We start from the raw sequence: 26,565 nt of genomic DNA, 5'->3' as shown, positions 1-26,565 counted from the left end.
CTTTATTTCTTGGTGGCTAAAGACATTTTTGTTAGTGTACTTATTCAATCCATATTTATTGAGTGCCTACTATGTATCAGGGAGTATTCTAGGTTCTCGGGACACACCAGTGACTAAAACAGACAAAAGTCCCTGGTCTTTGTGGAGTAACGGTTTGGTAGGGAAAAGCAGACAAACATTGTAAGAAAGTGGAGAGGGCTTTGGAAGGTGATCATGGGTATGGAAAAAGCCAGAGCAGCGTGAAGGGCATCTATACTTCCCATAGAAAGAGGACAGGGGAATGGGATGTCTTAAGATTTCATAGATGGAAATAGGTACATATTAAAAATCTAAATATTTGATATAAATATAACTACAGTAACACAACACTGGGAAAATCAACCAGTGCTTAAGAAATACTTGCCTTATCTAAGTATCAACAAATGTCTGAACAGGAAATTACAGTGTCGGCAAACTAGAGGTCACCAAGTCAGTATGATGAAAATGAGAAGAATCTTAAGAGTTTAAGACCAAGATTTCATGTTATGTTTTTAAACAACTAATCATGCAAATTAAATTACACACCTCATTAGGCGAGATCACGTGCTTAACTTGAACACCATAGAGTTCTTGTGGGGGAGGCAGAGATGAAGGCAAATATGGTGGTAAAATAGCGGTCTCTGTTTCAGACAAAAGCAATTCCTAAAACACCACAAAAATTCAAATTCAGAATGACTACTACAGAAATCTACTACACTATCAAAATTCATGACAGTGCAACTTACCTTCAGTTAGCAGAAAGCAAGCTCTCTGACACAAAGACTATCACAAAATGGAAAATGCGATGAGTAAACAAAAGAACTTCAGAATTCTCTTGCTTCCCCACAATTAAAAAAATTGGTGTAAAAAAACCCCACACGAGTGCTTTTTAAAAAAACTGTATAACATATCTGCACATACACAATTTCTGGAAAATAGTTAACAGTAATGCCACTGCCTAGTAGGACTGGGGTGTTTGGACTTTTTTGCTTTTCACTTTTCTGTAGTATTTATTTTTAGAATAAGTATGTATTTTATAATAAGAACTGAAATAATATAGGAAATACAAAAAATGATTTAAGGTAAAAATCATTAAGAAAAAAAATAAAAGAGTACTCTCATTTAAGCTCTATAAAAGCTTACGGAATAATAAAAAGTTACATGATTCTCTAAAGGATCATATCAGTTAGCAGTTGTTAAAAGGAAATATATATAAATATGTGGGTGGTTTCTTTTTTTTAGGAACTTAAAAAATTCTTGGATATAGTAATTAGCATAAGAAGTAAATCATCACATTCAAATTTGTAGGTTAATTTATTACTATTTAACATTTCCAAACTGGAAATATCTGAAACCCTGAGTAGGGTCTAGCAAAAAGTGACTACCCTACTATTGAATTTTATTGATCTCTCATATATCACTTTACAACAAGCCTATATTTTTATAATAATAGGAATAAATTTCTATTCATGATAAAATCTTTACTTATTAAAACTCTTACTTCCCAAACCAAAACACACATGCAACAAAATATAAAACAGATAAATTGGACTCATTAAAATTAAAAAATGTGGTGCTTTCATGGATACCACCAAGAAAGTGAAAAGACCACCCACAGAAGAAAACCTTTGAAAATCACATATCTGATCAGGGACTTGTATACAGAATTTATAAAACAATAAAAACACAGGAAATTATAGGGTGGACTAACCAGAGGTTACCAGCTAAAACCCAGCTAAAAAGGGGACGGGACTTTTTTTCCATTCTTTTTATTTTTATTTTCTATTTTTCCCCAGTTTGACTGAGGTATAACTGATATATAACCTTGTATTAGTCCAACGTATACAACATAACAACTTGATATAATGTGTGAAATGATCACCACAGTAAGTCTAGTTAATATCAATTGCCTCACATAGTTAGGAAACCTTTTCCCTTCTGATCAGAATATTTTAATTTATTCCCTTAGCAACTATCAAATATACAATATAGTGTTGTTTTTGACCATCTTCGCCAATTTCCTGCCTCTACCCCCCACACCAATCTTTTTTTTTTAAAATATGCTTTATTGATTATGCTGTTACAGTTGTCCCAATTTCTTTTCTCTTTGCTCCCCTCCACCCAGTGATCTCCCTCCCTCCAGGTGTCCGCCCCCCCTATATGCCCATTGGTTGCGCATATAGTTCTTCTCAACATCTTCCTGTCTACTCCACTCCCTCCTACTACGCTTCTTAATTCTTGTACCATCTCCCTCCCTCTCCCCCATCTTTTCTCTGTATCTACGAACTCAGTTTCTTTAGATTCCACATATAAGTGAGATTGTATGATTTTTACCTTTCTCTGACTTATTTCAAAGCATGACTTCCAAGGTCCATCCATGTTGTCACAAATGGCAGAGTTTCCTTTTTATGTCTAAATAAATTTCATAATATAGCCCTAGCTGCTGCAGCTCAGTGGACTGAGTGTCAGCCCATGAACTGAAAGGTTGCCAGTTCAATTCCCAGTCAGGGCACATGCCTGTGCTGCAGGCCAGGTTCCCAGTTGGGGGTGTACGAGAGGCAACTGATTGATGTATCTCTCACTAATGGGTGTTTCTCTCCCTCTCTTTCTCCCTCCCTTCCCCTCTCTCTAGAAGTAAATAAGTAAAATCTTTTAAAAAATAAATATTTCATGATAGATATATGCACATATCAGGTTAGTGCCAAAGTAATGTCCGACTTTTTTAAAAGAAAGCTTTAAATAGTATTTATTAAATTTGTGCCTCTTCTTATAATTTTTTGATGTCACAGTGACTAATTTATACCTTTTTTCAGATTATTGAAGTATTGTTCGTAATCATCTGCAACATTTGCACCCATGTTCATCTCATCTAAAGACCACATTAGAAATGTTTTACTCTATGAGTTTCATAAGGTGCCAATGCAAGTACAGCAGCTAAGTTTATACAGAGCACTTATGGGGACAGTGCAATGACTGAAAGAAGTTGCAGGAGGTGGTTTTCCTGTTTCCAAAGTGGGGATTTCAGTTTGAAAAATGAGCCAAAAGAGGGTCGTCCAAAAAAACTTGATTCCAAAGTATTGGAAGCTGTTGTCACAGAAAACCCCACCATTACCTCTAGGTAATTTGCAGAACAATTTAATGTAGCCCATACAATTGTGCTATGCCAACTGAAAAGGATAGGAAAGGTTTCAGTAGTTAGAAAACGGGTTGCACATGAACTATCCCCAGAGAATCTGCAACAGCGTGTTGCTTGTTGTGAATCATTGCTTTCATGACACCTTCAGGCACCATTTTTAGGTAGGCTTGTTACAGGTGCTGAGAAGTGGATCCTTTACCATGACGTTAAACGCTGTCGATTGTGGATCAGTCGAGGAGGAAGAAGAGTTCAACAACCAAGAGGAGGACTTCATCCAAAGATCATGTTGAGTGTATGCTGGGATATGGAAGGAATTGTCCATTACGAACTGTTAGACAACAATCAAACAATTACTACTAATCTTTACTGTAAACAACTTCATTGTTTGAAAGGACCTTTGAACCAAAAGCGACCCTCCTTAGTCAACAGAAAGGGTGTCATCCTCCATCACGATAATGCTCATCCTCACACAGCTCGACTCACCAAAAATTTCTTGAAAGAGTTTGGTTGGAAAATATTGCTTCATCCTCCATATTCTCCTAACCTTGCTCCTTTTGATTATCACTTGTGTCAGGGACTACAGAACCATTTTGATGGTCTTAGGCTGACATCAAGAGAAGAGGTTGAAAATGAGTTGGATTCATATTTTGCTTCAAAACCTAAAGAATTTTACAAGCAAGGCATTTATAAGCTAGTTGACAGAATGAGGTTTTAGAGCAAAGGAGGTTATGTTAATAAATAAATATTTTCATAATCATGAACTTTGATTTTTAAAATAGACCTCAAAATCGGACATTATTTTTGCACCAACCTTATATATCACTAATATATATGTATGTATATGAGTGTGTGTATATATATGTATATATATATATCACATTTTCTTTACCCAATCATTTGTCAATGGACACTCAGGTTGTTTATATGTTTTGGCTATTGTAAATAATGCTGTAGTAAACACAGGTGTGCAGGTATCTTTTCAAGATAGGGATTTTGTTTCCTTGGATATATGCACAGAAGGAGAATTGCTGGATCATAGGTAAGTCATATATTTAATATTTTGAGGAACCTCCATACTGTTTTTCCATAGAGGCTGCAGCAATTCGCAGGTCTACCAACATTGCATGAAGATTTACTTTTCTCCACATCCTTGTCAACACTTGTTGTCTCTTGCCTTTTTGGTAACAGCCATTCTAAAAGGTAAGGTGGTACCTCAGTGGAGTTTTGATTTGTATTTCCCTGATGATTAGTGATGTTGAGGGTATTTTCATGTATCTGTTGGCCATGGTATGTCTTTTTTTTTTTTTTTTTTTAATTTTAACCCAAGGATATTTTTAAAAATCGATTTTAGGGAGAGAGTAAGGACGGGAGAGAGAAACACTTATTGGCTGCTACCCATATGCACCCCAACAGGGGACTTAACTTGCAACCTAGTATTTGCCCTGACTGGGAGTCGAATTTGCAGTGTTTTAGTGTAAGGGACGATGCTCTAACCAACTTGAGTCGCCCTGCCAGGGCATCATTGATATGTCTTTTTTGGAAAAATATCTATTCAGATTCCCTGCCCATTTTTTAACTGATTTTTTTTTTTTTTTTGGCTACTGATTGTATAAGTTCTTTCTATATTTTGAATATTAGCCCCTTAACAGATATATGATCTGCAAATATTTTCTTCCATTCAGTAGGCTGCCTTTTCATATTGCTGATTGTTTCTTTTGCTGTGCAGAAGCTTTTTAGTTTGATGTAATTGCATTTGTTTAATTTTGTTGTTGTTGCCTTTGTTCTGGTGTCAGAAATTTCTCCAGAGAAAATGTACAAATGGACAAAGTGCACATGAAAATAAGCTCACCATGATCATGAAAATGCAAATCAAAACCACAATGAGATACCACACTTCACACCTATCCTAGGATGGTTAGGAATAAGTCAGGTAACAAGTGTTGGTAAGGGTATGAAAAAAATAGAACCCTTGTACAATCTCAGTACAAAGAAAATGGTACAGTCCCTTTGGAAGACAGTCCAGAGAGTTCCTTAAAATGGTAAACAGAGTCACCATACGACTCAGTATTTCCACTCCTAAGTGAAACCAGAAAGGCATCCCTCAAAAAACATGCACTTGAATGTTCATAGTAGCTTTACTCACAACAAAAAAAAAGATGGAAATAACCCATGTCCATCAACAGATTAACGGGTAAACAAGATATGGTCTATCCACACGATGAAATATTAGTCAGACATGAAAAGGACACATACTGCAACATGACTAAACCTTGGAAACATTATGCTAAAGGAAATAAGTCCGTCATAAAGGGCTTAGAATTCTGTGATTCCATTTATGAGAAATGTCCAGAATAGGCAAATCCACAAAGAGAAAATTTCCAGGAGACTGACTGGAGAAGGGGAGAATGGGAAGTGTCTGTTGTTGGTGAGGCTTCACTTTGGGGTGATGGAATGTCAATTATATAGTCATGATAATTGCATAACTCAGTGAATATACTAAAAATTATTGAATTGCACACTTTAAAAAGCTGTAATTTATGGTATGTAAATTATATCTCAATGAAACCGATATAAAAGAAAATGCTTACGTCCTGATTTTGAATCAGATCCTCTGTATTGAGAAAGTGTTCAAAGTTTCCAAAATACTTGGATTGAAACTTACCCCAAACCTTATTTTCCATCTTTCCTCCTCATACTTTTTACTGTAATCTGTTGGTTTCTGAAATATAATATTATTAGTGAATAAAAATATCTTTATGCAGTCATTTTAAGGCACTTATATATTTCATCTCCATAAAAATTGGGTGCATGTCCTTGTTTGCATTCACTTAGTTATTTCAGGTTAACTATGGGAAAATCTAATGTTCTGAGTAATCTGAATATTACAACAGTAAAATTCCTCAAAATTATGCTAACCATATGTCAACTGTATTTAATTTAAGAGTGAGAGCTTTTACCTTTCCCTTTAAATGTTAACAATGAGGTATGACATTAAAAGAGACTAAATAATCTTTATAAAACCTGTTTAATAGAAGAAACACCTTTTACAAAAACACATGGGGGCACAAATGTATGAATGTGCACACACCTGTCTCCCTAAAAGGAAAAGATGGCAATGGAAATCACATGTACAAAGTTAAGTAGTATCACAGTTACTATTTTGCAAGAAGAAGCAGTTTTCTATATTCGACTGAACACTCTATGTTTGGTTTTGTACTATCACTAAAATGATATTAAAAAAAACTGACAAGTGAACTATAACTCTAGAAATAAAAATATCTTGCCATATAAAGTGTTGTTATAATATTTATGATAAATAGTATTTATGGCAGCTTGCAATGTGTAACAGTATCTATAATAGGCTAATTGTGTTTTTAAAAATATTGAAAACAGAAGCAATAAATAATTGGACTGGGCTATTTATTGAAGCTAAGCTTAAAATCTGGCTCTGAGCTTCCTGTAAGCAGGCAAAATGGGGTAATGGTATAATGACAAATAAAAAAGAAAATCATTTTATCTGGCAAAGAGTCCTCTTCTGGCAGTAAATTCTATTAAGATTTTATTACTTGCATCTCTCTAATCAAACAACATTGACTAACATATGGGCTTCTCATTAGGTTTTAAGGTATAGAAACATTAATTGAATTTTAATGCAATTAGTCTTTTACAAATTCTCTAATCTCTCAACATATCAGACAGATAGAATTATACTGAAGACTTGAGGTGTAAGACAATACAGAACATTTTAACCAGAATTAATTTTTCTCTAATTTAGATTTTTATAGAAAAACAGTTCACTTACTTCTTTCAGTATCTCCTCAGCATGTTCAGAAGTACAATGTTTATGGTGTGCCATAAAATAAGAAAGTGACATTCCATCAAAATAGAGATGAACAGATAATTTCTCCCATGGATTTGCAGGTAATTCCTATTTCAGTTTGATTAAAAAAGATTATTACTATCAAAATAAAATCTGTTTGAAGATTAAAATTTTAGTCAGCAAAAATGAAATTAGACTTCTGAAAGTCATAGTATTACGTGTTTGACTAGTAACTCATGTCATAAAATTTTTCTTCATGGTATTTTGGCAGGTTATGAGGCAGTAATTATACTATTTTGATGTTTGTAAAATATATTTACATGCCAATAAGGTAGAGAGTTTTATGCTTACTTACTAGACAAAAATTAACTACATATAACTTACTACACCTCATCTTTAGATGATACTAATAATTACACCAAGTAGAGGAGAAAGAGAAGTTATTTGCAGGGGTAAAAAGAACAAAGTTTAGTTACAAACTCAAGCATGGCATAAATGGAAAAGATTAACAGCAGTCTAGAAGGCATTATGCTAATGTCTCTTCCGTCCCAGGTACTGAGCAGGCACATACTCATCAGATGATGTCTCATCCTCTCCCCTTTACCACTGAGTCCAAAGTCAGGTCTCTACTGAGTTTCTGTAATTGCCTGCCAACAGAGTTCTCTGCTTCTATCTTTTTCTACTACCCAGTTTCTATCAGGGCAAAGTGAAAACACTTAGAATGTTATGTCATATCATGTCACTCCCTTACTCCAGGTCAGCCTGACAGCAGAACTCTCACAAGTTTCCTTCTGTCTCCATCTTGTCTCTGTCTTGATCCTTCTGCTTCAAACACAGGCTCCATGGCTGTGCTTGAACATTTTAGGCATGCTTCTGCCTTGGAGCCCTCTGCACTATTCTCCTGGTACCCACATGGCTTGCTCTCTCACCATTCTAATGTCTTTCCTTGAACCTTGTATTTGCAGTGATGCTATCCCTGAGCACTCTATATACAATGACTTCCTCCCCAGACTCACCTCTCCCTATCAGCCTTTCCTGCCTTATCTTTCTTCCCAGAACTTGTTACTAGCTAACACACCTTACTATTCAGTTTACTGCTGTACCTCCAGGCCTGGGGAAAGTTTGGTAGGGAGTAAGGGCTGTAGGACATGTAAATCCATGGTTCCTGAGACACTTAGCAAGTTTGGTACACAGCAGGTCCTTCAGTTAAAACACTGATAAGATGCCTAGGAACTTAACTCTTCCTTTCGCTTGAGGACTTACTGTACTACAAGTTCTCCTATGTTAAGCTAAGCAGCAGAGAAAGCTGCCTTGGATAAACTAAAAAAAATCTGAATCTCTACCTTACTTCTGTGATGTCTCACAGAGACTATGAGTAATTACAGAGGCTCTGGGTACTAACACAAGCAACATTAAAACTTCTCTACTTTCTCATTCAAGTGGGTCTGCGGCTCTTCTTAGGTCTTTATCGCCTTATCATCACAGCTTTCGTACAGAAATACTTCCCTTATAGTGTTGTTTCTTTCTGCTGGAATCCTCAAACATAGCTGCAGATTAATCTTCTTACCTCACTGCTCAGAAACCTCCAATGGGGCCCCACCGACTGACCTCAACCTTTCTTAAATCCTATTCACCACTATTTTTTCTCACAAAACCACTGTTCTTCTAGCCATTGATACTATTTCCTAAAAAATACGCCTTGCCCATTTGTCTCTCTGCGCCTCCTGGTGCATTCCATTTCCCTGGTTGGGAGAACTTTCCTATCTTTTCTTTAACGGCTACCTCAGTTCTCATTACCACTTACTCATTTCACCAGCCACTTGGCTCTCAGCAAGTGACTGCATAGTGTACAGCTCTGACTGGGGAAGGTCTTTGAGCACAGGGTTTTTACCTGAAACTAGTACAGTGCTCCATGTGCAGTCTGCCCTGTAAACTACCACACACACTTTTACTTATTTATTTAAAACATCACCCTAGAATATGTTTATTGATTTGAGAGAGAGAGGAAGGGGGAGAGGGAGAGAGGGAAAGAGAAAACACTAATGTGTGAGAGAAACATCCATCAGTTGCCTCTTGTATGTGCCCCGACTAGGGGCTGAACCTGCAACTCACGCATGTGCCCTGACTGGGGGGAAATGAAACCCATGACTTAGGCATGTGCCCTGAACAGGAATAGAACTCACAAACTTTTGGTTTACGGGATGACGTTCCAACTGAGCTACCCTGTCAGGGCTACCATGTATATTTTTAAAAACCTCTTATTCTTTGATATTACTCCCTGCTATCAAAATAAGTTGTTAAGGAATCTTAGAAATTACAGACTTTAATGCTCATAAAAGTTCTCAGGAACTTTCTCAAGCTTAGCTTTATTTAAAATAAGCCTAAGGCCCTGGCTGGTGTGGCTAAATGGATTGAGCGCTAGTCTGCAAACTGAAAGGTTGCTGGTGTGATTCCCAGTCAGGGCACATGCCTGTGTTGTGGGCCAAGTCCCCAGATGATGAATGCAAGAGGCAACCAATCCATGTATCTCTCACATGCTGATGTTCCTCTCCCTCCTTTTTTTCTCCCTCTCTCTCTCCAAAAAAAAAAGTAAATAAAATCTTTTAAATTAAGCCTAGGAACCAAAGTGATAACTTCTTTATATTAATAAGTAATTTACATTCACATCAGAACATTGTTCATCATTAAAAAATGCCTCAAATTATGTTACCTATAATACTTTATGGCAAACAATTTAAATCAATGATACATGCTTTAAATACAAATTACCATAATGTGAATTTCCACCTCTCTCTTTGAAAGCAGTTCCCGAAGCAGTTCTATTGCATCTGGTTGCCAGGCACCCCCAATCTATTTGGGAGGAATAAACTCAGGATCTTTCACACTTTCACAAAATAATCCAGGAAGCAAATGAAGATACACAAAAGTAGCCATAAACACATACCATTGGAGAGTAGTACAAAATATACAAGCAGTTTTCAGAGAATATCATGGGTATGTGACAGAAATGATCTTAAGAAACTAGTATCTGTTTGAGCTTTCCACCATCATAACCTCTTAAAAGCATTTTATGCTTTAAAAATATAAACCTATATTAAAAACAAAGCACGGTAATACTTTTTTGAAAAGATCAATGTGCCAATGTGGTGCCTGTACAATATGTATTATAATGCCTACGATATGTGTTTATTAGGGAGCAGTGATTGTTATGTTTCACAAATTGATAGCAAGGAATTGGGGCCTCCTGCTTCCTGCAAGCGTGGTGTGAGTGATGACTCCACCTCTGATGACATTTTGACTGCAAAACCACCAGGAACCCTGAGCCAAATCACCTACCTAAACGGCTCCTAATACCTGACCACAGAAACTTCATGAAATAAAAACAAAGTTTACTATTAATTTAGATCACTGAGTTTCAGCTTGTTTGTTATGTATACAGCAAGAAATAATTAACATATGGTCTGTTATCTGATTTCTAGCTTCAAATCTGTTGAAATTTTCTTTGAAGAAACAAATTTTTATAAGCTTATGCCTTTGCATCTACGAAGACATTGTCTCATTATTCAGATATTTTTATATCCTTCAGTATAAGTCTATAGTTTTCTTCAAAGACACCCTTTAGTTGTCATAATAAATATTTTATTATTTTTGTTGCAACTGAAAGGGATTTCATTTACATTCTAATTTCTAGAAAATTGTTGTTAATTAAAAAACAGTATTTAAAATTAATCATCTGACAACCACAACAAAATTACAACTAAAATACAGAACAACCATTACTCAGAACCATCAGAAATCAAGTTGAATGGAAGCCTGACAACTACGAAATTAAAGAAATCACATCCATCCAGATTGGTAGGAGGAATGGAGACATGGAATGGGTTGGTCCCACATCCACATGTGGTGGATAAAAATTCAGGAGGTATCTTGGGAACGAGGAGTCACAGTTCCCTCCAACCCCCCCAGCCCAGGGTTCCAGTGCCAGGAAGATAAGTCCCCATAACTTATGCCTACAAAAACCAGCAGGCACTGAGTTGGTGGAAGAAACTTCTGGAGTCCCAAGTAGTTCCTCTGAAAGAACCCATCCATAGCCTTACCTACTCAGACTTACTCCCCCTGAGATCCAGCACTGGGGTAGTAGCTTGAAAGGCACCAGTGGTATACAGGGAGAAACTAAATGTCTGGCATCAAGGCAAGCAGAGGTCATTGTCTCTTTCTGAACGCTTCCTCAACAGAGCCACAGAGCCAACAGGCTGCTGCCATATCTGAAACTCCACCAACCAGGCTAACACTGTTTGCTCCATGCTGGAGATCCAGAAACTCAGTCCCACCCAACTTACCAGCCCACCCAAGCTGCTTTTCCATATGAATAGCTGGTCTTGGCTCTTGCTTCACAACTTCCTAAATCCTCTCAAACAAGCAACAGCCAGCCTCAGTGAGCCCCCAGCCACCACATCTCCTGCTAAGGGGTCCTAAGCCAGCCACTAGCAGCAACCAGCACAGATTCACACTTGGCTTCCCCAGGCACTTTCCAAGCCCAGCATATGTACCATCCACCTCGGATTGCTTTATAGCTCATGGATATAGCCCCCGGGAGAACACAGGTAGGGGATAACCTGCATCACTTGGGAAACCCCAGGGCCTGTGTACCCAGTGGACATCTACAAACCATGTTGGAGCACTGCCATCCTGCCCCCAAACAACTGATCTTCTATAGATGGTGGAGGTTGGTGGTCAGTGGTCACAGCCATCCTTGCAACTGACTGGCCTGGGTAAATCCCTCCCATTCACCTGCCAACAGCAATGAAGGCTCAACTACAAGAGGAGGGTGTACTCAGTCCACATGAAGGGCATACCTCGAGTACCCAACTTGGGTGAAAGAGGAGTCCGTGCACTGGACCCTACAGGACACCTACTACATTAGGCCACACTATGAAAACACGAAGTCATAGCAGCTCTACCAAATACATAGAAACAACACAAGGAGGCTGCCAAAATAAGGACAAAGAAATGTGGTCCAATTGAAAGAACAGATGAAAACTCCAGAAAAAGAACTAGACAAAATGGAAATAAGCAATCTATAAACTACAGAGCTCAAAACACTGGTTATAAGAATGCTCAAGGAACTTAGTGAGGACCTCAGTAGCATAAAAAAGACTAGTCAGATGAAGGATAACTAATTAAAATAAAGAATTATTTATAGGAAAACAACAGTCGAGTGGATGAAGCCAAAAATCAAATCAATGATTTGGAATATAAGGAAACAAAATCAAACAATCACAAAAACAAGATGAAAAAAGAATTTAAAAATATGATAGTGTAAGCAGCACTGGGACAACTTCAAGTTTTCCAACATTTGCCTCATAGGGGTGCCAGAAGAAAAGAGAAAGAGCAAGAAATTAGAAATCTAGTTGAAAAATAATGAAAGAAAACTTCCCAGACTTCTGGCCAAGATGGAGGCATAGGTAGACATGCTTTGCCTCCTTCCACAACCCCAAGAAGGATTACATCTACCTCAAAACAAAAAACAAGAGAACTACCAGAAAAATCAAACTGCATGGAAGTCCAACAAACAAAGATATAGAGAAGTAATACTCACCCAGATGGGATGAGACATTAAATCAGGGTCAAGAGGATGCAGTGTGGTGGTGGTAGCAGTGGCAAGGCAATAGCTATGGCTGGCTGGCAGAACGAGTGGTCACACATTATAAAAGCTGGGAAGGACACCTGGCGAGCAATCCTAGCCCTAGGCTAGACAGTGCAGCTCATGGTGCCAGCACCAGAAAAATAAAGCCTCATTGCTTCTGGCTGTGAAAACCAGTGGGGGTTGAGAAGGCAGAAGAAACTGCCTGTCTTTCAGGAGAGTTAGTTTAGAGGTCCCTCATAGTCCTAGAATGTATGCAAACCTACCCACATTGGGAACCATCACCAGAGCAACAGCTAGAAGAGTGCAAGTCACATACAGGAAGTGGGTGAAGCGACTGAAAAAGGGGTAAGTGCAGAGCAAGTGGCATTGCTCCCTCTCTGTCTCCTCCCTCATAGTGTCACCCAGCACCGATGAATACCTAAGGCTTCGCCCCTTACAATGTAACATGTGTGACAGCTCTACCTAAGATACAGAGGCTAACACAGGAGGTGGTCAAGTTGAGGAGACTGGAAAGTATGGCCCAAAATAGGGAGCAGATCGAGAGAGAGAGAGAACTAAGCAAGGAGGAGACAGTTAACCTAACAGACACAGAGTTCAAAATAATGGTGATAACGACGCTCACAGAAATGACCGAGTATGGCAAATGCATAAGGGAAGAAGTGAAAACTATACTAACTGAAAGGAAGAAAAATCCACAGAAAAGCAATGTTGAAGGGAAGGAAATTGGGGTACAAATCAATAATTTCAAACATAAGGAAGAAGGAAACAGTCAACCAGTACAGAATGAAGAAACAAGAATTGAATAAAACAAGGAGAGGCTTAGTAACCTCTGGGACAACTTCAAACGTACCAATATCAAAATCATAGGGGTGCCAATGGAGAAGAGAAAGAGCGAGAAATTGAAAACTTATTTGAAAAAATAATGAAGGAAAAGTTCCCTAATTTGCTGAAGGAACTAGACATACAAGTCCAGGAAGCACAGAGAGTCCCAAACAAGCTAGACCCAAAGAGGACCACACTAAGATACATCAAAATTAAAATGCTAAAGGTTAAGATAAAGAGAGAATCTTAAAAGCATCAGGAGAAAAGCAGACAGTTACCTATAAAGGAGTTCTCATAAGACTATCAGCTGATTTCGCAAAAGAAACTCTGCAGGCAAGAAGGGGCTGGCAAGAAGTATTCAAAGTGATGAAAAGCAAGGACCTATGACCAAGATTACTCTATCCAGCAAAGCTACCATTTAGAATGGACAGGCAGAAGAAATGCTTCCCAGATAAGGTAAAGATAAAGGAGTTTATCATCACCAAGCCATTATAACATGAAATGTTAAGGGACTTATTTAATAAAAAGAAGATCAAACTATGAACATTAAAATGAAAACAAACTCACAACTATCAATAACAGAATCTAAAAACAAAACAAAACAAAAATAAACTAAGCAAACAACCAGAATAGGAACATAATTATAGGTATGGGAGCATTTGGAGGGGTATCAGCTAAGAGGGCGAAGGGGGAAGAAGGGGGAAATAGTGCAAGGATTAAGAAACGTAATTGATAGGTACAAAACACACAGGGGCATGTTAAGAATAGTACAGGAAAGGGTAAAGTCAAAGAATGTATATGCGCGACCCATGGACATAAACTAAGGGGTGTGGTGGGATTGTTGGAGGGGAAGGGGGTACTGGGTGGAGGGGAGCAAAAGGAAAAGAAATTGGGACAACTGTAACAGCATAATCAATAAAATATACTTAAAAAAACAAATGAATCTAAAAAAACAAAAACAAATTAAGCAAACAACTAGAACAGGAACAGAACCATAGATATGGAGAACACATGGAGGGTTGTCAGTGACGAGGAGGAAGGGGGAGAATAGAGTAAAAGGTGCAGGGATTAAGAAGCATAACTGGTGAGTACAAAATAGACAGGGGTATGTCAAGAATAATAAAGTAAATGGAAAAGCCAAAGAACTTATATACATGACCCATGAACATGAACTAAAGGGGGTGTTGCTGAAGGGGAGGGAGGTACTGGACAGATGGAGGCAAAGGGGAAAAAACTGGGACAACTATAATAGCATAATCAATATGATAATACCCCCCCAAAAAACAAAAAACAAAAAAAACTTTCCTAACTTGGTGAAGGAAATAGACATACAAGTCCAGGAAGGCCAGAGAGTCCCAAACAGGATGGCTGAAAAGAGGCCCACTTCAAGACTCACATAATTAAGATGCTAAAGGTGAAAGATAAAGAGAGAATCTTAAAAGCAGCAAGAGAAAAGCAGTTAGTTGTCTACAAGAGAGTTCCCATAAGAGTATCAACTGATTTCTCAAAAGAAACTTTGTAGTCTAAAAGGGATGTTAAGAAATATTCAAAGTCATAAAAATTAGGGATCTATAGCCAAGACTGCTCTACCCAGCAAAGTTATCATTTAGAATTGAAGGGCAGATAAAGAGCTTCTCAGACAAGAAAAAAATAAAGAAATTCATCATCACCAAACCATTGTTATATGAAACATTAAAGGGACTTCTCCAAGAAAAAGGAAAAGATCAGGACTATGAACAATAAAATGGCAATAAATACACCTATCAACAATTAAGTCTTGAGTATGGGAGAGGATCCAAGATGGTGGAGGAGTAAGTGGAGGCTACACTAACCTCCTCCCAGGACAAGTCTGGACTTACAACTTAATTGTGGAGAAATTATCTGGAATAACCAACTGAACACTAGCTGGAGAGAAGTCCAATGACCACGAAGAGACAGAAAAGGCCGCTTCATCACAACATGACCGGTAGGAAGTGCAGAGACATGGGTGGCAGCTGAAGGGACTGAGAAACAGCTCAGCAGCCGGGAGTTCCCCCTGAGAAGGGCAGGGTCTAAACCCCCAGCTGGGCTTCTCAGCCTACAGCAACAGAGCAGAAAGTAAAATAGTATCCAGTTGTGAAAAGTGAAAAACCGCAGGGTTTCTTGCTAGCCTGAGAGAAACAGCTGGAGAAAAACAGCCCTTAAGTGGACCACGTATGAAAATATTGTGGCACCCACTTACCCTGGGCTCAAGCAGAGGGAAGGCAGAGAAGACTAGAGATGCTTGGGGAGAACTTGGGTCGGTGGTCTTTGAGGAGAGAACTGGGGGAGCAGCCAACCGGGTCTCAGTGCTGACTCATTCCCAGTACTGCAGGCAGACCATTCCCTTCCAACTGGCATCAGCCTGAGGGGAAGCAAAAGCCCCACCTACAGGAATTATGCTACTCCACCCGCGGTCCTTAAGCCTGAGGTTGGATCACAGATTGAATAGATTAACAACTAAAGGAGACAGTCAAAGGCAGTAGATCTCTGGTAGTCTCCAACAGGCTGCCTAGTCCCAGACTGGTACATGATCTCATGCTACTAGGGACAGATCCAGGAAGTGCAGATCAATCTAAGAAGCAGCAACGAACAAGAAGAGTCACAAAAATGGGGAGAGAAAGAAACAACCTCCCATCGAAAGGGAAGAAAGAATCCCCAGAAAGAATGATAAATGAAACAGAGGGAAGCAAACTGTCAGACATGGAATTCAAAAGATGGATTATAGGGAAGCAAAATGAGATCAGCGAGCTCAAAGAAAACTACAAAGAACCCCAGGTAAACTACAAGGAACTCCAGAAAAACTACAAAGAACTTACTGAGAATTACACCAGCATGGAAAAGGACATAGAAGCTATTGATAAGAGCCAGGAGGAAATGAAGAATACAATTTCTGAATTGAAGAAGACAGTAGAAGGAATTAAAAGCAGGTTAGAGGAAGGAGAAGATTGGATCAGCGAGCTAGAGAACGTAGAAAAAAATTCCCGGACAGTGCAACAAAATGAAAAAAGACTGAACAAGAACGAAGAGGTTCTAAGACAGTGGCAGAACAACATGAAACATAATAATATCCATATCATAGGAATTACAAAGGAGAGGAAGAGGACAGAAAACCTCTTTGAAAAACTAATGACAGAAAACTTCCCTAACAGGAGGGGAGAAAGAGTCACGCAAGTCCAGGAAGCACAGAGGGTCCCAAGGAAGATGAACCCCAACAGGCCCACTTCAAGACACATCACAATTAAAATGGCAACATTCAAAGACAAAGAGAGAATCCTAAAAGCAGCAAGAGAGAAACAGCTAATAACATACAAGGGAGCTCTGATAAGCCTATCATCAGATTTCTCAGCAGAAACACTACAAGCCAGAAGAGAATGGTAAAAATATTTCAAGCAATGAAAAACAAAGGCCTACAACCAAGAATACTCTACCCAGCAAGGCTCTCATTCAAAATGGAACATGAAATAAGGAATTTCCAAGACAAAAGAAGGCTAAAAGAATACATCTTCACCAAATCAGCATTGCAAGAGACGCTAAAGGGTCTGCTTTAAGAAGATGAAGAAACAGAGAGAGAGACAGAAAGGAACACAAGTATAACATGGGGAAAATGACAATAAGTACCTATCGATAATAACATTGAATGTAAATGGATTAAATGTACCAATCAAAAGACATAGGGTAGCTGAATGGATTAGATAGCATGACCCACATGTATGCTGTTTACAAGAGACACACCTTAGAACAAAAGATCTACACAGACTGAAAGTGAAGGGATGGAAAAAAGTATTTCAAGCAAATGAACATGAAAAAAAAAGATGGGGTAGCAATACTTATATCAGACAAAACAGATTTCACAGCAATCCCATAAAAAGAGACAAAGAAGGACATTTCATAATATTTAAGGGAAAAATCCATCAAGAAGATATAACCCTTGTAAACATATATGCACCCAACATAGGAGCTTCCAAGTATATAAGGGTAATATTAGAAGACTACAAGAAGAATATCAACAGCAACACACTCATAGTAGGGGATTTTACTACCCCATTATCAACAGTGGACAGATCTTCAAAGCAAAAAAACACCAAAGATATTGAGGCATTGAACAACACTCTAGATCAAATGGTCTTAGTTGATATATATAAAACTTTTCACCCCAAAGAAGCAAAATATACATTCTTTTCAAGTGTACATGGAACATTTTCAAAGATAGACCACATGGTAGGACACAAAACAAGCCTCAACAAATTCAAGAAAAATGAAATTATACCAAGCATTTTCTCAGATCACAATGGCTTAAAACTGGAAAAAAACCTCAATGAAAAAACTCAAAAACATTCAAACTTATGAAGAATGAATAACATGCTATTAAATAATGAATGGGTTAACAATGACATCAAGCAAGACATCAAAAAGTTTATGGAAACTAATGATAATGAACACACAACAACCCAAAACCTTTGGGATACAGTGAAAGCAGTCCTGAGAGGTAAGTTCATAGCAACACAAGACTATCTTAAAAGAACAGAAGAATCTCAAATAAAAAAATCTAACCCTACAGCTACAAGAACTAGAGGAAAAACAACAAATAAAGCCCAGAGTGAGCAGAAGGAAGGAAATCATCAAGATCAGAGCAGAACTGAATGACATACAGACTAAACAAACAATTCAAAAGATCAACAAAAGTAGGAGCTGGTTCTTTGAAAAGGTAAACAAAATTGACAAGCCTTTAACCAGGCTCATCAAGAAAAAAAGAGAGAGGACCCAAATAAATAAAATCAGAAATAAAAGAGGAGAAATCACAACCGATACCACAGAAATACAAAGGATTGTAAGAAATTACTACAAACAACTGTATGGCAAGAAATTTGACAACTTAGAAGAAATGGACAGATTTCTAGAAACATGTAACCTTCCAAAACTGAATCAAGAAGAAGCAGAAAGTCTCAACAGACCAATAACAACTAGTGAAATTGAAGCAGTAATAAAAAAACTCCCAGCACACAAAAGCCCTGGACAGGATGGCTTCACAGGTGAATTTTACAAAACATTTAGGAAGGAACTAACTCCCATCCTTCTCAGATTATTCCAAAAAAGTCCAAGAAGAGGGAAGACTCCCAAACTCTTTCTATGAAGCTAGTATTACCCTAATTCCAAAACCAGGTCAAGACACAACAAAGAAAGTAAACTACAGGCCAATATCGCTGATAAACATAGATGCTAAAATCCTCAACAAAATATTGGCAAACCGGATACAGCAACACATTAAAAAGATCATACACCACAATCAAGTGGGATTCATCCCAGGGATACAAGGATGGTTTAATATTCGCAAATCAATAAACATAATACATCACATAAACAAAATGAAGGACAAAAACCACATGATTATATCAATAGATGCTGAAAAAGCATCTGATAAAGTACGACACCCATTTATGATGAAACTCTTAGCAAAATGGGAATAGAGGGAGCATACCTCAACATAATAAAGGCCATGTATGAGAAACCTGAAGCCAACATCATACTCAATGGACAAAGACTGAGAGGATTCCCCCTGAGGTCAGGAACAAGACAAGGATGTCCACTTTCTCCACTCCTATTCAACAGAGTCTTGGAAGTTCTAGCCACAGCCATCAGACAAGAAAAAGAAATAAAAGGCATCCAAGTTGGAAAAGAGGAAGTAAAACTGTCATTATTTGCAGATGACATGATAGTATACATAGAAAATCCTACAGACTCCATGAAAATACTACTTGACCTAATAAGTGAACTTGGAAAAATAGTAGGGTACAAAGTCAATATTCAGAAATTGAAGGCATTTCTTTACACCTACAATAAATTATCAGAAATAGAAACTAAAAAATAATTTCATTTAAAATAGCAACAAGAAAAATAAAGTACCTAGGAATAAACTTAACCAAGGAGATAAAAGACCTGTACTCAGAAAACGATATAGCACTAAAGAAAGAAATTAAGGAAGATACAAATAAATGGAAGCATATACCATGTTCATGGATGGGAAGAATCAACATCATTAAAATGTTCAAACTACCCAAAGCAATTAATAGATTCAATGCAATCCCTATTAAAATACCAACGACACTAATCTCGTATCAGCCAGGGACAAAGTAACTCCTTGTTTATCCCAGGTTGGCTTTTGGTTTGTGCCCATGCCTGGTTCATGCCTTGGAGACATGGAAAAAAAAAAAAAAATACCAACGACATACTTCACAGACCTAGAACAAATACTTCAAAAATTTATATGGAACCAAAAAAGAGCCTGAATAGCCACAGCAATCTTGAGGAAGAAGAACACAGTAGAAGGAATCACAGTACCTGATATCAAACTATATTATGAGGCCACTGTAATCAAAACAGTCTGGTACTGGCATAAGAACAGACATACAGATCAATGGAACAGAATAGAGAGCTCAGAAATAAACCCAGGGCTATATGGTCAACTAATATTTGACAAAGGGGGAAGGAACATAAAATGGAGTGAAAAAAGCCTCTTCAACAAATGATGCTGGGAGAACTGGACAGGGACATGCAAAAAAATGAAACTAGACCACTAATTTACACCATACACCAGAATAAATGCAAGATAGAGCAAACACTTAAATGTAAGTCATGGCACCAAAAAAGTCCTAGAGGAAAACATAGCTCGAAAATTTCAGATATCCCACACAGCAGCATTTTCACTGACATATCTCCTAAGGCAAGGGAAATAAAGGAAAGAATAAACAAATGGGACTAAATAAAACTAAAGAGTTTCTGCTCAGCAAAAGAAAACATCAGCAAGATGAAAAGGGAACCAACCATATGGGAAAATATATTTGCCAATAGTATCTCAGACAAGGGACTGATCTCCAAAATATATAAAGAACTTATATACACCAAGAAGACAGACAACCCAATTTAAAAATGGGCAAAGGACCTGAACAAACACTTCTCCAAAGAGGATATACAGAGGGTCCACAGACATAGAAAATAATGCTCAACATCACTAGCCATCAGAGAGATGCAAATAAAAACCACAATGAGATACCACTCACACCAGTCAGAATGGCCATCATCAACAAATCAAAAAACATGTGCTGGCAAGGATGCGGAGAAAAGGGAACCTTGGTGCACTGCTGGTCAGAACGCAGACTGGTGTAGCCACTATGGAAAACAGTATGGATTTTTCTCAAAAAACTAAAAATGGAACTGCCTTTTGAACCAGCAATACCATTGCTAGGATTATATCCGAAGAATCCCGAAATACCAATTCGAAAGAACCTATGCACCCCTATGTTTACAACAGCACAATTTACAATAGCCAAGTGCTGGAAACAACCTAAGTGCCCATCTGTAAATGAGTGGATCAAAAAACTGTGGTACATTTACTCAATGGAGTACTATGTATCAGAAAGAAAGAAGGAACTTCTACCATTTGCAACAACATGGATGGAACTAGAGAGAATTATGCTTAGCAAAATAAGCCAGGCAATGAAAGAAAAATACCTTAGGTTATCACCTATTACAGGAGACTAATGAACAACACAAACAAATGAGCAAAATTGAACCAGAGTGATTGTATGTACGTATAGGCCTCACTTAATCCTGTCTGGATTGCTGCCTCCTGAGACTCAACAGTATGGCTGAACTAAGTGGCTGGAATACAAGGATGCCAGCCTGTTAAACCAAGCACACCATTGTCTGGGGACAGCCAACTGACCTGGAGCCGGCAAGATCCTTCCCCATGTGTGAAGGCCTCCCTCCCTTCCACACCCCAACTCTTACTAGGGATTTCTGGACCCAAGAGTAGGTAGGATGACGACCATGCCCAGCTTGAAGCAGCTAGAGGACATGAACTGGGAAGGGGGGAGGGGTTGGTGGGGGAGAGGGTGTACTGGGCAGAGGGGAGCAAAGGGAAAAACTGAAACTATTATAACAATATAATCAATAAAATATACTTAAAAAAAAACAATTAGGTCTCAAAAACAAACTAAGGGAACAAGAAGAACAGAGACAGAGTCATGGATATGGAGTTTGTTTTGATGCCTGCCAGATGGGAGGGAGGTGGGGAAATGGGTGAAGAGGTGAGGGAATTAAGAAGTACAAATAGGCAGTTACAGAATAGCCATGGGAATGTAAAGTACAGTATAGGAAATGGAGTAGCCAAAGAACCTATGCATGACCCATGGATATGAACTATTGTGTGAGGATTGCCTGAGGGAGTAGGGGGTGCTGGGTGGAGGGGGGCAAAGGGAAAAAAATTGGGACAACTGTAATAGCATAATGAATAAAATATAATTTTTATAAAATGAAGTTAATCATCCTACAAATAAATGTTTACTCACAGATACAGTATTATAAAGCTGACAAGGAATACAAAACTGGGGTGTTTCAGGATATAGCAAAATAGGGTAGAGATGGCACTGTGGGATCTTCTCAGTGAGTCCGTGATCTAAATATTGTACCTGAAACAAGATAAATACAATATATAATTAAAATTTACTATTAAAAACTAAGAGGCAGAAGAAACGCCAGGGTTTTTTAAAAAATGTCTTTGTAAGATTATATAAACTTGAATTTGAAAAATCTTCAGAGAAAAGTAACATTGTATTCTCTCATCTCATAGTGTATTAACATTGTCAAAAGGTTTTCTAACACATAAGCAAGAGGTCTGAAAAAACAAAACAAACAAACAAAAAATCTTGGGTTTTATTAGATTTACAAATTCCTTGAGAATAATCCATTTTTTAGTATAATTTAAAAATTGTTTTTTTTTTTTTACAGGTATTTTAGAACTAATGATTTACATTTAGTAAAAGAGCATATCTTAAATTCTCATTATTTCTCAGTTTCAAAATATCCCTTCTGTGGTTGTCTCGGCAATCAACAGTGCAAAAATGAAACAGGTCATGGGGATATAAAATGTAGCATAGGGAATACAGTCAATAGTAATGTAATAACTACATGTAATTGAAAAAGAACAACAAATAAAGCCCAAAGTGAGTAGAAGGAAGGAAATAATAAAGATCAGAGCAGAAATAACCAAAATAATCTAAAAAATTATATAAGAGATCAATGAATCCAAGAGCTGGTTCTTTGAAATGATAAACAAGATTGATAAACCTTTAACTAGACTCATCAAGAAATAATGAGAAAGGACCCAAATAAATAAAATCAGAAATGAGCCCTGGCTGGTGTGGCTCAGTGGATTGAGTACTAGCCTGCGAAACAAAGGGTCACCAGTTCGATTCCCAGTCAGGGCACACGCCTGGGTTGTAGGCCAGGTCCCTGGTTGGGGGCATGCAAGAGAAAACCACACATTGATATTTTTCTCCATCTCTTTCTCTCTCCTTTCCCCTCTCTCTAAAAATAAGTAAATAAAATCTTTTAAAAACATCAGAAATGAAAGAGGAGAAATAACTGACACCAAAGACATACAAAGAATTTTAAGAAAATATTATGAACAAATATATGCCAACAAACTGGACAACCTGGATGAAATGGATAAATTCCTAGAAACATACAATCTTCCAAAACTAAATCAGGGAGACTCAGATAACCTGAATAGACAGATTACACTTAGGGAAACTGAAGCAGTAATCCCAAAATTTCAACAAACAAAAGCCCTGGACCAGATGGCTTCACAGGTGAATTTTACCAAACACACACCTTACCTTCTCAAACTATTTCATAAAATTCAGCAGGAGGGAAGGCTCCCAAACTCATTTTATGAGGCCAGCATTAGCCTAATTGCAAAATCAGATGAAGACACTACAAAGAAAGAAAACTATAGGCCAATATACTTCATGAATATATATGCTAAAACTCTCAACAAAATATTAGCAAACTGAATACAGTAATGCATCAAAAAGATCATACACCACCCTGGCTGTTGTGGCTCAGCGGATTGAGCGTCGGCCTGCGAACCAAATGTCGCTGGTTCGATTCCCAGTCAGGGAACATGACTAGGTTGCACGTCAGGTCCCCAGTTGGGGGCGTGAATGAGAGGCAACCACACAGTGATGTTTCTCTCCCTCTCTTTCTCCTTGCCCCTCTCTCTAAAAATAAATAAACAAATAAATAAATAATTTTTTTAAAAAAGATTATACACCATGATGAGATGAGATTTATTCCAGGAATGCAAGGGTGGTATAACATTTGCAAATCAATAAATGTGACTCACCACATAAATAAAATGAAGGTTAAAAACCAAATGATCATATCAATAGATGCAGAAAAAACATTTGATAAAATCCAGCAACCATTTATGATCAAAACTGGGAATAGAGGGAACATATCTAAACATAATAAAGGCTTATGTGACAAACCCATTGCCAGCATCATACTCAATAGGCAAAAACTAGAAGCCTTCCCCTTAAGATTGGAAACAAGACAAGAATGTCTACTTTTACCACTCTTATTCAACACAGTACTGGAATCAGACAAAAAGAAGAAATAAAAGGCATCCAAACCAGAAAGGAAAAGTAAAACTGGCCTTATTTACAGATGACATGATACTGTACATAGAGAACTCCAAAGATTCCACCAAGAAAATACTGGAACTGATAAATGAATTCAGGAAAAGTAGCAGGATACAAAATTAATATCCAGAAATCAGTTGCATTTTTATATGCCAATAATGAACTAACAGAGAAATGAAGAAAACAATCCCATTCACAATTGCTTCAAAAAGAATAAAATATCCAGGAATAAACCTATCCAAGGATGTAAAAGACCTGTACACGGAAAATTATAAGAAACTGAAGAAGATACAAATAAATGGAAGCACATACTTTGTTCACACACAGGAAGAACTGACATCATTAAAATGTCCATATCACCCAAAGCAATCTATACTCAATGCCAATTCCTATCAAGAGTCCAATGATGCATTTCACAGAACTAGAACAAATATTTCAAAAGTTTATATGGAACCGCAAAAGGCTTTGCATACCAACAGTAATCCTGAGAAAGACGAACAGAGTTGGAGGAATCATGCTACCTAATATTAAACTATACTATAAGGCCATGGTAATCAAAACAGCATGGTATTGGCATAAAAACAGACACATAGATCAATAGAAAAGAACAGAGAGCCCAGAAACAAACCCACACCTTTATAGTAAATATTTGGCAGAGGAAGCAAGTATATACAATGGGCTAAAGATAGTTTATTCAGTAAATGGTGTTGGTAAAATTAGACAGATATGTGCAGAAAAATGAAACTAGATCACCTTCTTACATCACATACGAGAATAAATTCAAAATGGATTAAAGACTTAAATGTTAGACCTGAAACCATAAAAATCATAGAAGAAAACAGGGAGCAAAATCTTGGATAGCGCTCATAGCTGAATTGCTCATGATTTAGTTGCATTACTTAGTAAATACATTATTTTAAATGGAGGTATTTTTATGTGTATTTTTATATGCATATTTTTTCAAAGTATACAACTCTTTCTAAAGATATTGCATGAAACTCAAGAACTATATCTCAGATTTCTGGGGGGTAACCACGACCAAATTTGCTAAGGAAATAAGTAATGTACTGGAAAACAAGTTGTTTTGACTTAACATCTTGTATACAAACAGGGCCTCCAATGACAAATAAGTGATACCATTAAAGTACCAGTGTCAAAGTCTCTATCTGGAAATATTTTTTTAGTTGCTCAGGTTTATTTGTACTAAGAATTTTGTTTTTAAACTGGTTTCTCTTTTCTATCCTAATGGCTTGGACAGAAAGGGCCCAGAGGTCTGAGAGGAGGGAAACCTAAAACATTCCCCTCCACCAAAACTAAGTATAGTGGGCAAAAGAGTTTTGAACAAGTGTGATGTGCCTTGCACACCTTCCTCCAAAGAAGCCCCCCCCCCTTTTTTTCCCTAATGTGGGACATTGAAAAATTAATACCTGCCTTTTGTCATCTAGTGGTTATGGATTCAATGATGCCTTTAAACCCTGTTGTCAAATGTGTTGCCCCCAGAATACAACAAGGATGCCAGCCTGTTAAACCAAGCACACCATTGTCCAGGAACAGCCAACTGACCTGGAGTCTGCAAGATCCGTCCCCATGTGGGAAGGCCACCCTCCCCTCCACACCCCTACTCTTATTAGGGATTTCTGGACCCAAGGGTAGGTAGAACGATGACCATGTCCAGCTTCAAGCAGCTGGAGGAACACGAGACCTTTGCCCATTGTCCTTTATAAGATTATAAAGGGTTTTAAGTCTGAGAGGGGGGGATTGTTATTTTTTATTGTTATAACAAATTAATTAATTAATTATTTTTTAAAAAGAATAATATAGGAAAGAGTGAAGCCAGAGAACTTGTATGCATGACCCATGGGCAAGGACTGGGGGTGGTGGGATTGCTGGGGGCGGGTGCTGGGAAGAGGGGAGCAAAGGGAAAAAAATTGGAATCATTGTAACAATATATTCAATAAAATATACTTAAAAAATTTTGCTTTTATTTTTAAGTATATTTGACTGGTCTCCCTACAGGACTGAACTAATTAAAAGATATTTTAATCAAACTTTCATATATTTAGATTCAAAAGACCACTTAAAGTTATAGCATTTAGTCTTAAAATAGTCACAAAAGAATATCAGACTCACCCTGATAGTGCCACCAACGACTTCGATTACCTTGCCTCTATACCACATAGTATCTGATCCTCTGACTGCACAGGCTTCTCCTTTTTTCCAGAAATAAGGCTCCAAAAGACCAAGGCATTTTAAATTACTCTGAATTTCATTCATCATTTTTATTAGCTCAAATTCTGAAGAAATTATTAAAAATAGAAACTATTTAGGAAAAATTCCCTACCATTTTCAAATAAAGTCATCACTAAAATTAATAACTTTATCACTTAGATAATATTATAAAGAATTAAAAATCAGTCCCCATGTTATAACCTTTAATAAAATTCCAATTATTATAGCTTCTACATCTTTCAAAATGTACAACTGAGTAACAGCATATAAATAATTATTCTGATCTCTAGTTATAAATGCAAGCATTCTTTTGGAAGTACAAGAATAATGAAAAACTCTATGTACCAGATAGTCTAATATGTCATTTTGTTAGCACACCTAAGTAAAATAG

The 26,565-nt window shown here is 37.5% G+C and overlaps 1 protein-coding gene and 1 pseudogene across 1 annotated transcript in view; one reads left to right on the top strand and one right to left on the bottom strand.

Moving 5' to 3' along the window:
- The window catches only part of RNF17 (ring finger protein 17), a 159,730-nt gene that overhangs the window by 8,608 nt on the left and 124,557 nt on the right, over positions 1–26,565 (bottom strand). The window contains exons 28-33 of the mRNA XM_090275163.1: positions 26,076–26,239; positions 21,810–21,929; positions 9,744–9,824; positions 6,957–7,082; positions 5,817–5,873; positions 565–681 (exon numbers count right to left, since the gene is read on the bottom strand). Coding sequence (XP_090131289.1) covers positions 565–681; positions 5,817–5,873; positions 6,957–7,082; positions 9,744–9,824; positions 21,810–21,929; positions 26,076–26,239 — 665 coding nt within the window. The remainder of the gene's footprint in view (positions 1–564; positions 682–5,816; positions 5,874–6,956; positions 7,083–9,743; positions 9,825–21,809; positions 21,930–26,075; positions 26,240–26,565) is intronic.
- Positions 19,542–19,662, top strand: LOC150012349 (small nucleolar RNA SNORA48; annotated as a pseudogene).

Source organism: Furipterus horrens, unplaced genomic scaffold (assembly GCF_987537825.1).
Source record: "Furipterus horrens unplaced genomic scaffold, mFurHor1.1.pri manual_scaffold_4, whole genome shotgun sequence".
Classification (NCBI taxonomy): domain Eukaryota; kingdom Metazoa; phylum Chordata; class Mammalia; order Chiroptera; family Furipteridae; genus Furipterus; species Furipterus horrens.
This window is presented reverse-complemented; position numbering and strand designations above follow the sequence as displayed.